Here is a 17,352-nt window from a genome sequence, read left to right as displayed (position 1 = left end):
GCATTATGGTATTTATTATAAAAGAGAGTGGAGGAACCTTGTAACCCTCTAGGTAAGAAGCAGGGTGCAGAGTGTGATCTTAGGGCCATGTGGAAATCTGCTGTGTAGCCCTTAGTGTCCCCCACGACATTCCCAACAAACAGGAATCAGTCACCTGGTTTTATGCCCCCAAACTGATTTCTCATGCTCCACAAGCCCACCTAGGCTACGAGTTGAAAATAAAACTGGAAGTGATGTCAATTTCACTTCTGGTTTTGTCACAGTGCAACACAAGAGGGATACAGTGAGAGTAATATCCCCTCCCCCCCGGCAGCTGTCATCTCCTGTTCTAGATTTATGAGTGACTGCAAATCTCATCATCTCTAAAACCATCTATGCAGGCTTGGTTTGATGAAAGGTGGAGTACAACACTGTATAGAAAACCACAGGGTCCCTTATTCCTGCTGTAAAGGGAAAACATTTGAAGAAGGCTATTGAGTCTTTTATGGAAGATAGTGACATAAAACCAGAAATAAACAGGATAAAATAATGCTCAGTTGTCCAAGACTTTTCCAAAGAAAGCCCAGCACCTTGATCACTAGCAAAATCATCTCCAAAAGCCCACATATTTACTTATGAAGGAGAGATTTGCAATGCTCCTTAACAAGGAAGTAACAAATAATTAAATAGCCAGCATATTTTCTTCTCACCTGCACCTCAGGGGTGGGAATCATGCGGACCCCAGATGTGTTTGCATTACAAGTCCCAGTAGCCCAAGCAAGTATACCTAAGCCAGTAAGGAATCCAGGGAACTGCAGTCAAACATCTGGAGGACCATGCTTCCCACTACAGTACTGTCCTACTTTATCCCTGTGCAAATCTTTTTTCCTCTGTGATGGACTTGCAATTTATTAGCTTTAATTTCATGATTACTTTTAACTTACACAACTATAATGATTACTGTACTTATAAAATGGATAAGCCAAAAGAAGATTGTTTTCAAATCAGAGATAGATCCAAGTTTTCATTGCAGCCTGTCATCTATCAATTTCTCTTTTCCCTGATGTATAGTAAAAAGCAATCAGGCTGTTCAAATAACACACTAATTTTAAATCCTAAAATGGATGTTTTGATTCTTAAAAAGTCAGAATCAAGGCTATGAAGACAACAGAAATTAAGAAATGTTCTTCTTGTCCAGTAGCTGGCTCAAGCTTTTTCCAGTTGTTCTTCTATTTAAGTTTCTCATAGCCACATAAATCACTTTGTGTCATTATTTGAATTCTTAGTATAATTTTTGTTTATAATTATATTTGTCTCCAGATTGCAAGACAAAAAAGAACATCATACCTCAAGAATATTGCAGTTAAGTGAAAAATCACGGCTCCCCCATGCCATCCAGAGAATGACATCCTATCCAAATCACTAATGACACATATTAAAATCCTGCATCAGAATGCTAATGCATATGCATAATTACTGCAAGACAGACAGATGGTTATTATCTTTGTTCTGGCACTGGAACTTTATAAATTATATATTTTGAAATTCTATTTTCTGTCCCATTGCACTGATTTAGTAGGGATTTTTAAAAAAACTGTTTAGGAGAAAGATTACTGTGCAAAGTTACTTTCTCAACTGTCATGACCTACTTCACTTTTATAATGAGATGACATAAACTACCCAAGATCTTTTTTTTTGGGGGGGGGGGTGAATTGAGATAACTTTTTCTTCACAGGACCTTTCACTCCAAACAGAAAACAATTTCAAGTAGTTACAGAAAATGTACAGAAGTGGCAGGGTGCAAAACCCCAGTTATTCTCATAGATACTCCAGTAGTCTCCCTGAGTCAAAGACTGAGTTGACAATTCACTAGGTGATGCAAATGAAGTGCCTTCAATGATTTCAAACTTCCTTCTAGTCTTTTGAATTAAATCTGCAATTAACTTTTGCTGCTATCAATACTATATTTGCCCACTGTAACAGAATACAACGCTAAAGCTACTTCTCCAAAGCTCCACTACTGCCTCCCATGTAGTAGTTCAGCATGAGAAGTTCTTGTTCCTTGTTGTGTTTGGCCCAGAGCATTACACATGGTGCTACCAAGATTGTTCCTCATTCTTCCCATTTCAATTTCCCCCAAAACAGACATATTGTGTGTTGGCATGATATATCCCACTGGACATCTCAGCATGGAGCAAAACTCTGGAATGAATCAAACTGTATTATGTCGTCTAAAAATTAGTAAGAGTAATAAGGCAAGAAACCTGCTGCAGTTGGTAAAACATACTCAATTCCTAACACCCAGTTAAGATTATGTGAGGTTACAGGTTTTGTCTTTTAAAGGAACACTAATGTTCAGGCACTGTAATGCAGAGACCATCCAATTGACACAGGGTCATCAATACTCACCCTAGGTACAGAGCAGAGAGGTGACATGTTATTTTAGAAGCTTGTGAAGAATAAGACAGGGAAAAGCAGTTGGAATTTAATGAGGTGATATGTCTCCAATACCGAATGCTGTAGAGCTTACTCCTCTCTAATCTTTCAGAGATTAGAAAGGACGTGAATGAGTTCCACATATGAATGTGAGATTCAGTCTTACTTCACCAAGTGGTGATGAATCATTTAGATGTCTGTATATAACCAACCCCTAAAGTGCTGGGACTAAGCCTCTATTTACAAAAACCATGCGTCACACTACATACAAAGCAAGTCGAGGAATAACCCACTCATGGATGATCTCTGCTACTGAAGGAGAAAGGAGTCGTTTTAAGGTAAGAATTTATATTTGATAGTTAAGCAGTGATACAGGGAACTTCCAAGATACACCCACAAAACTTACCTTTACAGAGAGCTGGGATGCCTGCTTGAGATGGTGAAAACTCTTTACTAAATGTAAACTGAATTCAATATATCCATTTAAAAGCACAACAGCAAGAACACTGATATTCCAGTCAAAAATAACTTCTCTCATTACAGAAAATGAGAATGCTTATGTTTTGATACTGAACCAATTAATCCATAATTTATATGAAAATTAAACTGCTGGTTTTCCGACTATCAATAACCACTTGACTAGCAAGCAGCCATGAGATGACTAGATAGGAAAGCATTTGTAATCTGGCAAGGTAACTTATCCTTTCTTTCATGGTGTGACTGTTATGAACAACTAACATGACATGTGTGGACAACTGGATGAGTAAAAATGTTGTAGACTTCTTTGATAAGGCAAAGTCAAATATTTAGCTTGCCTCTGAAACAAAGGTCCTCCCCTTGCCCCAACCTACCAGTAGGAACAATCACAATGTGCGGAAAAGCCTAAAAAGGAAGAAAAGGGTACTTGTTGATTTCTCCTGAAGCTTTGGAGCTTCATTCCTTCAGTGGTTTACTAAACATATCTTCCAGTGGGTATCTATGATACAACAGTCAGTAAGAGGTTAGGGACAAGAAGGTAATTATTTTTCAGTCACTGTTATAGGAGTTTGGTCTTTTTCAGATGTCACTTGCCCCATGTGTCACTGTAGTACAAATCCATGTAAATATGGTTGAATGAAAAATGCAAAACCTATACTACAATACTATCTAATAGATTACACAGCATTGCTCTACTTACCTTTTATAAGCTAAGAAGATGCCAAGAATTTTCTTCAAATACTGTGAAAGTGGAATATACAAGGTGATAATTTCTCTCCCTATTGTTCTCCCTTCATGTAAGCTTACTTGGCACAGGGCTTATGCCAATATTTTAAAAAGACAAAACAAACAAACAACAACAAAAACCCCAAGCATCCCAAATTAAACTCAGTTCTGACACCACTTCATGAACTAACTTTCTTGGAAGGTGTATTCCCTTCAAAATTAATAGTAATGTATGTTTACGTACAAGTATGCATTATTTGTTCTACTCATTAAGAAATCTTGAAGTACTGACACTCTTGGTTCAAAATGCAGGGACCTAAAATGAACACAATAATTGCTCTGTTTTTACTTATATAATGCAGTGTGCAAATATATATCTATACCTACCTTCTGTTTTAAAAAAGCTATTATCTATGAAGAATGCAAGAATGTAAGTTAAAGATTAAACAAATTTAAACTTTCAGAATGAAAACCATTTCTACACAGCCTTAAAATAAATCCCAAGCTGTCAATACTCTGTATGAACCTTGAAGGTTTCCCTGAGAAATATGTGTGCAAACCTTTGAAGATGGAGGAAAGGAGCCCTCAAAACCCCTAATTTTGCAGGGTCAAAAATGTAAAGGTATTCAAATAAAATGTAAATGATTGCAGAATATCCCTGTGAAATACATACATTTGAACAACAGTGATGATGAAATGGCAGGAGTCTTTTCTGGCTTTACTGCATTATAATTATGATCGCTTGCCCAGGATGGTGTGCTGATTTCTGGAGGTGATTCTTTAGCTACTGTCATATTTGCTTCAGTCTTAACAGCTGCCACAACTGTTTTCTTCATGGCACTCTCTCTCTTCTCGGGAGCTGGTCTCTTCTGCATGGAAAAGGGTTTGGTGCTTGCCTGTGTAACCAGTAGAACCTTAATCACTAAATATAAGTGTAAACTTACAGCGCTTTATAAATAAAGGTTAATAATAATAATAATAAATATTACAGTAGTCATGATAAAATAGGATTCGAGGGCAAAACAGTTTTTTGTGGTTTAGTTATGTACTGCAAACACTTAATTATTAAACAAAAATGTCACAGTATATAAATGGTAATTGTTATGTCAGGTCTCCAGATCTGTGCAGTGAGGCAGCTCTATTATACAGTCAACATTTACAGCAACATTTCTAAGCAAAATAATAGTGCATTAACCCACAGCCAATGCACAACTATGGTGCAGTGAGTGAAAATCACATGCACTGTTTGAGCACTGGTGTGCAGCTGATATTCAGCGATAGTCAGTCAATCCACAGACCAACTCAGCTGCATCTGAAAGAATGCCCTCCTGGATATGTAACTGCTATCTGAAATCTGTTTAGTTCATGTTAATATTAAAGTTTGTGAGAGCCTAAATTATTTTCTTGCCTATTATATTTTCACCAACATATTAATGTAAAACTTTGAGAGAAAATTAAATGGGTTTTGCTAAACACAAATCTAAGGCCATATTTACTAAGTGTGCACTCCAAAGATCTACCATTCAGGAATGTGCCCCAGCTATTTACAATGAAGAATTCAAGAAAAGTAACTCCAATAAATCTAGCAGAACACACATGTCAATAGTGGCTAAGAGACTATTTAGTTAATCAAGTTCAAATCTTTATTCTACAATGAATTCACCTGATAAATTCTTGCTAAAAGGGAGATTTGATCCAACGCTGCCTTGGTACACTAAATAGTGAACTTGACACACACTTTTTGACTTTATAAGTAAACCTCAAGGTGTTGCTGTTAAAATTAGTATGATTGTATTGTTCTCATATATTCTTGGAGCACAGGCTTATAATAAAATATTAGCCATAAGAGCTGTTTGGTTTGCTTTTAAGTATTCTCACTCCAATCCAGCTTGCCATTAGAACAATAATAAAAGTGTTCAGAAGCATGCAAAAAAGCCATAGGGTCTTTCTACTTTTACTCTACTGGTGTAACAAAGACAAACAAAGCTTCATGAGATACTCGTTCAATTTAACAACTTGTAAAACATGCTTGAATCTAATCAAGATGCTCTTTGCAGATACCACTATAGATTCCATATGATTACCTGTGTTCCCTATGATCACAGGAATGGCACAACAATCTACAGTGTATTTCAGAGACATATTATAAGATTTAAGCTTCAAATGGCACACTAATCTCCAATTATGGAGCGTGTGTGATGTTATTGATTGCATTTTTTCCTACCGTAAGGTTAATGCTTTGATACTTTCTCTGGTGTTTATGACTCCTTATTGTTTGAAGGTGACTACTACTGTGCTCTTTTCAAACCATCATTACAAAACACTGTATGCTTAGATAAAGTCAATGAAAGTTTACAGTACCCTACAAAACAATCTGATGCATAATATATTTTAGCACAAAAATGGTTTTGTCTATTCAAATTCAAATAGTCAACTAAATCTATTCCTGGTGGGAAACACTTCTTCATGTAAAGGACTATTTAAAACCCAACTCCAACTTACCAGAGGCTGAGGTTTTATGACAACAGTTTTTAGTTTGGTCTTCTCTTTTGGTTTTTGCTCTTTGCCTTCACTTAGAAATTTCATAGTAGCTGCAGCATGTTTCAGAATGCAATCATGACTGCAGTACACAGAACCTGGCTGAGCCACATTAGAACACCCTGGACCAATACAACTGGCTGCTTCAGGCTCTTCAACTACCTGAAAAGGAGCATAACAAATTCAAACAAGTAAAGTTTAAATTGTAGAACAGCATAAAAGTTTCAAGGCCCTAATGCTTTCTTACCTAGCCATTTGAGATATCTACTAAAGCATACAGAAGTTTTTTCTTTAACACACTGCTAACTTTTAAGCACTCCTTCCTTTGAAAGTTGCCAATTCATTAATGATGCCTATCATAAAGTACTTCACTCATGAAATTGTGTCTACTTAGTATCAGTCTACTTAGTACAAATGCTATTTAAAAATGTTGCCTGCATATTGTTTTCGATACATACAGGAGCATAAATTTGAAAAATGTATTTTTAGGAACAAACTCGATTAATGAACACAATATCTCTGCTACACCCCCAACGCTGCCTCTGGTGACTTCCTTTTTCCTCCCTCTTAAATAGCATCTCTATTTGCTTTCAAATTTAAAGTTGTTACCTTTTTTAAAGGTTATACACATACAATACAGTATTTTTCTACATTAAACCTATAAAAAGAAAAGAGAATTCCTCAGCTAGAGTGGCATTTGAATGTAAGCTGTTATTCACATAAATCATCATAGAGTGATATATTTGGTTCCTAAGACAGATGAACAGAAGGTAGCTCACTCAAGGCAAATTTCTTCTTAGATTTGAATCTTCTGAGTTTTAAGCATTTTATTAAAATTGGACTTCAATAAATGTAGTCAATGCGCTCAGCACAGCAAGTGTGCCATCTAGTGATAAATGTGATGAACAGCCACCTTTCTCTTAACAGCGAAGTTAGAGATGTGCATGGACTATCTGAACAGCTTTTGCCTCTCCAGCTTCATGTGTCTTTTAGGTAGCTAAATTCAATGGGTTGAATGAACCCTCTAGGCCATTAGATTCTCTTGGCTAAAAGAGTACAGAGAATACTTTCAGGCAGCAAAACCCAAGAAGGTGCTTTCTGTTTCCCTACCTTCTTTCCATACCTGCTGAGTCTGTTAACTCCAGTGCAAATATTGTAGAAACTTGATTAGCAGATAATAGTAAAAAAGGGAATTATGCACTAAAAACCATGTATCAGTCAATGATGACAAAGATATAAATTAAATCAATCTGAGTACATAGAAGAGTACTAGAACAAATGTCATGTCAACAAAGCCATTCATTTAGTTCCACTTTTCTTCCAAAAGAAGTAATACAAGTTAAACAAGCTATGAATACATAATTGCCTTCTACCAACTCTTATTTAGTTTTATCATTTTCTACTTTCTCTATTTCTGTTATCTACCCCACAAGATGGAAGTAGGGTAAAGTGCTTAAAATTACTAGCAATTAGTGGTTGTAACATTTCAAATTACAGTAGTTCATACTGAAATTTATTCATGGGGTTAAATCCAATATGCATTCACATACTTGTAGTATTAGTATGATACTTTCTCCCACTCCTGCTGTCTTCTAGTCAATAAAAAAATCTGTTTCAGATTTTGAGGGTGCACACAGACTTTGGAGTGGGGATTCTTTTATCAGTGGAATAATACCCACAATAACTTCTGCTCATGAATGTTATTAGTCCTAACACATGCACAATAAAGAATTTCCCTCAGAAATACCATCAAGTATGAAAAATGTTTCTTGAGGAAGATAATATCTTACAAATATTCACAGATTTAATTTCATAAATTGTAACGATTTTATAAGCCACAAAACAGATTTGTCTATTTTCAGCTAGGAAGATCTAATATATGGATTCAGGTTCTGACACATATTATGGCTAGGACCCAATGAAGTATGTATGCTACATTCCACGCCTTCTGTCAGAACCGGAAATACCCAATCTCCTGGAGGCCTATTCTCCTTCCAATTACTCTAAAAATCTGCTCTCAAGAGTTGGGTGGTTGGTGATTTTTGGTGCCACAGAAAGTTGATGGGCTGCTGTGTCTCAACTGCAGTAGCACTGGATACAGAAATAAATAATTGTACTTTATACATATACAGTGGTACCCCGGGTTACGAAAGTAATCCGTTCCGCGGAGCCCTTCGTAACCCGAAATCTTTCGCAAGCCGAAATTGCCATAGGCGCTAGCGCTGGAAGCCGCGATTCCGTGTGAAAAAGCGCCGAAAAGCACCAAAAAAATTTTTCGTAACCCGAAAAAAAAACGTAACCCAAAACAGTTTTTTCTAATGGATTTTTTTCGTAACCCGGAAATTTCGTACGGCGGTGATTTCGTATCCCGGGGTACCACTGTACATGCCAGGCTCTTAATGTTAACTTCTGTATATACTCATGTACTGTATAAGTCTAGAGATTTTAGTCAAAAAATGGAGAAAAAACTGAGTTGACTTATCAATGTAAGTATGTAACTCTTATTTAAAAAGGAATCATCCTCTAGTGAAAAGCAAGAGTGTAATCTGTCCTGGAAGTTCTGACTTCCCTCTGCTCTCTCAACCATCCAGCCTTTAGTGTGATCATAAACAATTATGTGGGCTGGAATTTTTTAAGTTATTTGGCATTTTTTCCTTTGCTTCATCCTTTAGATCCTTTGTTAGATGCCCATAGGTTTTACCCTCAAATTATCCACAGGTTGTATCAAAATCGATAATTGTGGCTCCAAAACCTGCCCTTGATAGATACATAAAGTCAACTTATAGTTGAGTATATATAGTATGTTGTCAATGAAATAGTGGCCCCAACAAATAAAACCTAAATTTCTCCTCATATAGAAGACTGTATCTGGACTGCAGAAATAATCCAGTTTGACACCACTTTAACTGCCATGGCTATGAAATTCTGGGAATTGTAGTTCTGTGAGACAATCAGCCTTCTCTGTCAGAGAGCTCTGATGCCATGGCTTATCAATGTAAGTATGTAACTCCTATTAAAAAAGGAACTACAATTCCCAGAATTCCACAGCATTGAGCCATGGAAGTTAAAGTGAAGTCAAACTACAGTCCAGATGCAGCCCTAAAGAGTAATATAAGTACTATATATACTACACACACACAATCACTATACTATATTAATATGATAATTGTGAAGGTAAATATTTTCAGAGGAACAGGATCGGGTGGGGTGGGGGAAGAGTATAAGAAAATTAAAATCATATATAAGAAAAATCAGAAGCACTTAATAATAATCAAAACAAAGCTATAGTAAATGCACCTAGAAAGGGGCAGGGGAGGATGAAGACAAAATGACAAGTGAGCATGCAAATGCCATAATTTAGGGAGCCATGGTGGCGCAGTGGTTAAATGCCTGAACTGCAGCCACAAGGTTGTGAGTTCGATCTCCGACAGGGCTCCAAGGTCCACTCAGCCTGGCATCCTTCTGTAGGTCACTAAAATGAGTACCCAGCTTGTTGGGGACAATTGGGTTACACATTGTAAACCGCTTAGAGAGTGCTTAGTTCACTGACAAGCAGTATAGAAATGTACTTGATATTGCTATAAGATCATGAAGAACTAATTTAAAACTTCCTTTGCTTCCTCTTCTGAAAAGTCTGAACATTTCAGAAAAGAATAATCACATAATCATAAAACTGTAGAGTAGGAAGAAACCACCAAGGATGTCACCAAGTGCCATCCTAATGCAGGAATCTATAGCAAAAACATCCCTGACATCTATTCAACATTTGTTTAAAAATTGTTTAAAATAAGAGTTTACCACATCCAAATTTACAATATAAAGGGTTACCAATACCTAGCTTTTGTATCTGCATAATGGTACACATAATATACCAAACATACAAAACAAGATAATACCTAAGATAAAATTTTCCATGTCTTGAATTCTGAACCAGAAGTGTCAAAAACACAGAGACACAATTCACTCTGAATAGTATGCATACTCACTGGTTGAAATATTTTGAGCTTTTTCTTTCCACTTGGATTTGCAGTTTTTTCAATCCGGCCCTTGATTCCTTGGTCCTCAATGGACTTTTGTTCAATAGTTCCTATGCTTGTAAGCTCTGTACCATCACTTGCTATCTGTCTCAATGTAGTCTCCTGCTGATCAGTTTCTGTACTTGTTTCGTCCTGCACCTGCAGAATAGTGCAATTTGGGCAGATATAGTCCTCTCCATTCCTTTCCAACAGTCGCCCACGAGCCTCTGAAATCCCGACACAGTTCCCATGAAACCATTCTTCACATCTGTCACAACAGATCATAAACCTAAAAGAAGTGTTAGCAAAATTATGTCAGTAATGTATATTAAAGCAAATCTTATTTGTACAGTATATACCGTTCTACTACCATACAGTATAAAAGATTTCACATCTACATAAAATGAAACCAAAATTTACTTCCTACTCTCCTTTTCATTTACAGCAGTGGTCCCCAAACTATGCTCTTTAAGGGATTTTGGACTTCAGCTCCCAGAATATCAGATTATTGGCCAATATGGCTGAGGCTTCTGGGGAGCTAAAACCCAAAATCTCTTAAAGGGCACAGTTTGGCGACCAATATATTTCAGTAAATGCTGTGGTTTTGTATCATCTTGACCCTTTCCCCAAGACTGCTGTTGATGCAACAAACTGCTCATATCCAACTGCCTTTCTTTGCCACTTTTGTATCCTACATCCCACTTGGAGCAAACCTTCCCAATGACTGTCTTTTCACTTCATTAAGATGCAGGTAGCTACTCCCTTCGGTTGCAGATTCATCATGGCAACATGACAGCATCTAAAGCTGTGTGTTACTGTACTTCCACACAAATGTGGTACCAACAAAAGGTTATCTGGAACAGTTTTATACACATGACTTTTCATTATAATTATAATTCTTCCTTTAATACTATACAATTTCTGACCTCTGCAAAAGTTGCTATATGCTAAAGACTTTGATGCTAACACAACTATTTTTCCTCCTTCCTCCCATGTTTAACAAACCAATATATTTTTACCCTTTTCACATGCAGGGGTCTATGAGATCCAGTTTTCCTAAAGAGAAAGCTTGTCTAACCTGTATAGTTAATTCGAGGAATACTTTGAGAATACTGCATGTTAAAAATACCTGTTGTTGTGAGGCTGCTGGCAGATACAGTAGAGAGTACTAGGATCATAAACCTCAGATTCTGATTTGCACTTTCTGGGTTCTTCAGGTTCATCACTGGTCTGCACGGGAGATTTTCTTTCTTTCTTAACCTGAACTGCCTCAGTGTTATCCTTGGAAACACCTATTTTATCTCCAGTCTCAATTTCAGCTGTATCACCTGGCTCTTGCTTCACAGCTACTTCATGCTTAATTTGGTTGCCCCCTTGGACATCAACTGTCTCGGGAGGATTTTGTTCCTGGTGTTTTTTCCTGAGGTGATTTTGTAACTCTTTCAGTGTTAATTCCGGTTTCTCCTCAACACGTTTCTTCCTTAGGCGATTCTGTAGTTCTTTCAGTGTTAACCCATCACTGTCACTGTCAGACGTATCATCCTCATCTCCGTCCTCATGTTCTTTAGTGGTTCTAATTTTATGAGATGACTGACCTCTGCTGTCCTTAGAGCGGGTCTTCTGAGATACAGGTTTTAGATCTGAAATACTTTCTATGCTGCCTTCAGAAGCAGTGTCATTGTCAGTAACATGGCAGGAAGCTGAATCATTCAAGTCTTCAAGAGATGAAGGAAGATTCTTTCTTCCTCTGCGTCTTACTGTTGTAAGAAACTCTTCCACACGTTCAGTGCGTTTTGGCTGTCGCCCACTACGTCTAAGAGCCAGGCTTTGCTGCTGTGGAGATGACTGTTCAATAATGTCCATGTCAGCATCCCCTAAGCCTTCACGCTTTGCAATTGTAGTCCTCCGAAACCCCCACGTTTTTCTGAACTCTTTACTAGTGGGTTTAACTGTCTTTTGTTCATCCTCATTGCTTTGGTCACCTTTGTCATTCAAAGCTGATGCTGAAGAGAAAAAAAATATTATGTTCCATTTTGAATAGCAAAACAATACCTCCTGTAATTATTACCAGTATGAGAATTAAAAAACAGCTAAACTGCAACCCTCTCCCTTCCCCTGAAGTATATGATGTTAATTATTTTTTTCCTCGTAAGATGAATTTGTAAAGCTGAACTTGTCTGTTTCTGCTCTGCTTTCAACTTAGGTTCATTAATATTTGTTACAAGTGTGAATACTGAATACAATATTTTACAGAGTTCCAGCCATCCAGTCCATTCTCCCCAACTTTTTCTTATCTCCATCACAACCAGAATTACATACCCATGGACTATGCTCAGTCCTAAATAGACTGCTGGTTAATAGGTTTTTGCAGCGAGTAACATTATTTTTAAAATAATTCTGGAGTTCTATTAACCATGGAGTCAACTAAAGTCAGCTAATATCTTCCCTGTTTTGTGAGATGCAGTGTGGACTACATAAGCAACAGCACTTGCATCCTAAACACTGATAAGTGAGGGAATGGGGATTCAGTATTTGTACTCCATTATGCACTTCCCCAAGCAAAATAATTTACCAAGAGATGGGTTTTCCATATTAGATTCAGACTCCAGTGCCACAGACTCCAAATTCTCTTCTTCCATACTACTGATGCTACTGTTCCCAAATGTCACTTCTGAAATTAATGAATAAAAATAATATTAAAATACAGGTTTATAAATTTGACTATTTTCAATTCATTATCAGCTAAAATGCATTGCCAGTAGCAAACTACAGTTAGTGTATAACTACCTAGACTGCATTCGCACTGCAGAAATAATCCAGTTTGATATAATTTTAACTGTCATGGCTCAATGCTATGGAATTCTGTGAACTGTAGTTTTGTGAGGCATTTAGCCTTCTCTTTCAGATAGCTCTGGTGCCACAACAAACTACAAATCCCATAATTCCACAGCACTGAGCCATGGCAGTTAAAGTGGTGTCACACTGGATTATTTCTGCAGTGCAGATACAGCCCTAGGTAGCCCATGATGTGCAATTATTGAACTGGGATTAGGGAGCTGGAAACCTGATTTTATTTTTCTATTGTGCTGTCTCACTGAGTGATACTAAATCAATTACTCTCTCTCAGCTTTTACTCTCTCTCATCTTGACTTGCCTCACAGGATGTTGAAAGGATAAAGTCAGGAGGAGGAGAGCATGAATGCCACTTTGAGCACCCTGGAGAAAAGGTGAGTTGCAGACAAAAAAACTATTCCTTTTGTTCTTACAGAATGGTCATAGCACACGTTTCATTCAACAACAAAAAATACAAGATATGCTTCAACTTATCAAAACATACTTCCACTGTTAGTAAGAATGATGAGTACAGCCATATAATCCTCTTTTCTTGGACCTGGTGGGAAACATCTCAATGTCCAGATATTGCTGGACTGCACCTACCATATATACTCGTGTATAAGTCGACCTCATGTACAAGTCGAGGGAAGGTTTCAGGGTCAAAATCGTGGATTTAGATACGGCCCATAGATAAGTCAAGGGTAAAACTTAGGGGGGCATAAGAAAGGACAAAAAAGGGGAGATACCACTTCCGTCCCTCCGTCTCCTTCTCTGGACCTCTAGGAGGCAAGTGGATTTAAATGGACAGTTGTTTCCATAGTGAGCAAGGTCTTCAAAAGGGACTGGAGAGATGGTTTTAAATGGAGAGTTTTCCCCATAGGAAGCAAAGGCTTGCTAAACAGACCAGGGAAGCAAAGGCTTGCAAATGGACCAGGCAAGTACTTTCCAAAGGGGAGTTTTTCCGATAAGATAGGAAGCAAAGGCTTGCAATCGGAGATTGGGGTATCAGGCTTGTTTGCTAGGACCTTTCTAAGCACTACTGGTGCATTGACCCTTCTATAAGTCAACCCAAGCTTTTAGGGGCAATTTTGGGGCATGAATTTCTCGACTTCTAGTTGAGTATATATGGTACTTTCTATCTCACCAATGCCTATGCTGGCTAGGACTATAGTCTAACATGATATGAACAGGCAGACATTTAGCCTATCTCTAGGCAGAGTAAAATCAAAACATAGCCCAAACAGCTTATATAACTCCCCATGTCCCATCTCAGGGTTTTTTTAACATTATTTTTATCAGTCAGCCCACAAAAAATCTCAGACCACTTTTCACTAAAAGACCTGAGAGAAAGCTAGGAAAGAATCTTGACCAAGATTTTGAAGAACCTCCCTGAATTGCGAATTATGGCTCTTGCATTGTGATACAACAGATGTATGATGTATCAATCTCACAATCTATGAGCTTTCACACTGGAAATTTGAAACACCAGGACCAAAAATTACATAAAACAATGGCTTAACACAGTACTGTATTTCTGTTATTTATTCTGGCCATAGGAAATATGTTGGGCTAAAATTCAATCTGTTCTGAACTTTGAACAGAAATCTTCTTACATATGAATTTGAGTACTCAAAGGGATCTTGTTGCACTTTTGACACTTTGTCTCAAATGTGCTATAGGATCCCTTTTTATACTGATTTTTCAGACTAACACAGCTATGTCTTTGAATTCTTCTACCAAAAGAATTTGACACAATGCATTTTATTCAGGAACACTCTCCTTCCTCCTTAAATACAATTCCCATTACACAAAGGGAAAATTAGAAACAAACCTGTTAGTCCCTTCCTAGTGACCCAATTACCTATCTTGCAACTCTTGGGCCTTTCTACTGCTTTAAATTCCTCTACGATTTTAAAATGTTGGTCTGCTTTAAACATTAGACTTTTTGACAACAACAACAACAACAAAAAGATTGCAACACAATATTCAGATAACAGCTTAATGTAACTGTTTACCTTTGAAGGTGAAGAAAGATTAAGAGTACAAAAGATGAATCCCAATTTCCAGAAAAAGAAACAGAAGTGCCTCCAATATCCCTTAAGTGTTTTTACCTGACACAGCATTAGAGGTTGCCAGAATTTTTTCTGAAAGCTGATTTAAACCAAAAGAAGAATCACTGAGAGGTTGAAGTAAGTCAGAATCACTCAGCATAATCCCTAAAGCACAGGCTGTTCCGCTGAAGCCAGAAACACAACATTCACGATGATGGCATCCTGAAGACTCAGAAACCAGCAACACTCCACTTGATGTGGCTGCCTGTTATAGGAAAATGTATTTATATCTTTTATATTTTGAATTATATCTTTACTAGCTGAGGCAAAAAGGTTCTGGTTCAAATCAATAAACTAAATTATAGCCAGCCCTCCATAGCCACAGATTCTGCATCCATGAATTCAACCATCAACATCTTAAAACTATTTCCCACCCCCCTTCCCTCCCAAAAATAAAAAAAGCAAACCTTCATTTGCCATTTTAAATAAAGGACACCATTTTACTACATAGGCTGCCATAATTGTCCACTTTTACCAGGGACAAAATGTAGGACAAATTCAAGACCAAACTGTAGGGCAACTGCAGGACAAAACTCAGCTCAAAATGTAGGACATTTAAGGTCCACCATTTTTCTTCAATGTCCTACATTTTGGGCTGAGTTTTGTCCTGCAGTTGTCCTACAGTTTGGTCTTGAATTTGTTCCACATTTTGTCCCTGGTAAAAGTGGACAATTATGGCAACCCATGGATTTTGGTATCCATGGGTGCAGCCTGGAACCAAACCCAAGGGTCCACTATACCAACAAACTCAAGGGCCCACTGTAACATTAAGGCAAATATTAAAAAAAAACACCAATTATATTATATGCAAAATTGATTTCATTAAGTATGAACTAACTGCACATATTAATCCTCATAATTTTCCAGTTTTGTCCCTTTACTGGCATTTTACATTCGTGAGGGGACAAAACTTGAAAAAATGAAACAAAAACAGGGGATGTTCCTGTTTAGCCATTTTGTGCATGTTAAAGCTTTAAAAAAAATCTTGAATGTAGAGAACAATGTTTTTTCATTTTCATTTAGTTGGATACCTCACTTCTCAGTGATTCCTTGCACTGCTTCTGCTATTTGTCAGCCTCCTCTGGATTCTGCTCTCCGCTAACCTGTGTATTTACTGTAACGGAAAAATCCCAACCACCAAACCCTGAAGATTCTACCTGACTCATTTAAAGGGACAGAACGTGAAATGGCCTGTTGACTACATATGTTAATCCACACACACACACCCCCCTACCTCAAACACACACATACACTCTAAAGGGTACTTAATGTTTGAGGTAAACACTGCCACAACTGCCACAGAAAATGCAATCAAATGCAAGTACTAAGGTTTATTATTCCCTACAACTGGTCTTTGTTATTGTTGCATGTCTTCAAGTAGTTTCCTACTTATGGCAACCCCAAGGCCATATCATAGGGGTTTTCTTGTCTCAAAGTTTGTTTAGCGGACCTCTGCATCTGGGGTTGAAAAACTACGACTTCCCCAAAGTCACCTGGTAGATTCCATGGCCAAACAAAGATCTCAGCCCTGGTCTCCAAGTGACTTCAGAATAAATATGTAATGTTAGGAAATGCATCCTTCTCTTCAAAAATACAACAATGGTGGTGAAAATAATCCTCTGAGTCAAGCCTGGCAGCAAAACTAAAATTGAGCACTTCATCTGAGTAACACAGGTCAGCATGTCTCCTGGAAGGCTTTCTAAATGTTATACAGAAAAACAACAGTGAAAAGACAGGAGAGTCCTATAACGCTAAGGTACTGGATACCTTCACTAAACTGCTTTGTGCTTTATTGCCTGAAGCAGAATCTACATCCCAGGAATCAGAGCTTGATGGCTGAAGAGAGTCTGAGTTTAAAGAGCTTCCTTCCACGATGTTGCTTGGTAATAACCTCTCAATCTCCCTGTTAAGAATCTCCAACTCATCACACATCATGCAATTTTAAAAGATCTGCCAAAAGGAAGAGGGAAAAATTGGCTAATCATACCCAATTATTTAAAAAGAAGATTTTGTTTTATTTCTAGGAACAAAAATCCTGAATCAGGAATTCATATTTTTAAACATATTTTTAAACATTAATACTAAAATCATGTACAATTATTTAGATAGCTACAGGAATTCGAACTACTATTTATCCAAGTTGCATGTGCATATTAAATCCTGGAGCACTGTTCTACAACTTAATTTTTCTGCTAGAAATTGCATTGGAGAATGGGTTCATTTTACTCTACCCT

At 37.4% G+C, this 17,352-nt stretch overlaps 1 protein-coding gene across 3 annotated transcripts in view; it reads right to left on the bottom strand.

Annotated features, from left to right (window-relative positions):
• Window positions 1-17,090, bottom strand: part of DIDO1 (death inducer-obliterator 1) — a 56,797-nt gene extending 39,707 nt beyond the window's left edge. For 2 of the 3 annotated variants that reach the window (XM_042461655.1, XM_042461656.1), the window contains exons 1-7: window positions 16,886-17,090; window positions 15,119-15,323; window positions 12,745-12,843; window positions 11,302-12,175; window positions 10,143-10,461; window positions 6,121-6,318; window positions 4,292-4,514 (exon numbers count right to left, since the gene is read on the bottom strand). In XM_042461655.1, the coding sequence (XP_042317589.1) occupies window positions 4,292-4,514; window positions 6,121-6,318; window positions 10,143-10,461; window positions 11,302-12,175; window positions 12,745-12,843; window positions 15,119-15,323; window positions 16,886-17,053 (2,086 nt within the window). In that variant the 5' untranslated portion in view covers window positions 17,054-17,090. The remainder of the gene's footprint in view (window positions 1-4,291; window positions 4,515-6,120; window positions 6,319-10,142; window positions 10,462-11,301; window positions 12,176-12,744; window positions 12,844-15,118; window positions 15,324-16,885) is intronic. The other variant, XM_042461657.1, reaches the window with a different exon arrangement.
• Between the last annotated feature and the right edge of the window lie 262 nt (window positions 17,091-17,352).

Source organism: Sceloporus undulatus, chromosome 4 (assembly GCF_019175285.1).
Source record: "Sceloporus undulatus isolate JIND9_A2432 ecotype Alabama chromosome 4, SceUnd_v1.1, whole genome shotgun sequence".
NCBI classification, from domain to species: domain Eukaryota; kingdom Metazoa; phylum Chordata; class Lepidosauria; order Squamata; family Phrynosomatidae; genus Sceloporus; species Sceloporus undulatus.
Note: the sequence above shows the minus strand (reverse complement) of the source record. Positions and strands in the feature narration are given on the sequence as shown.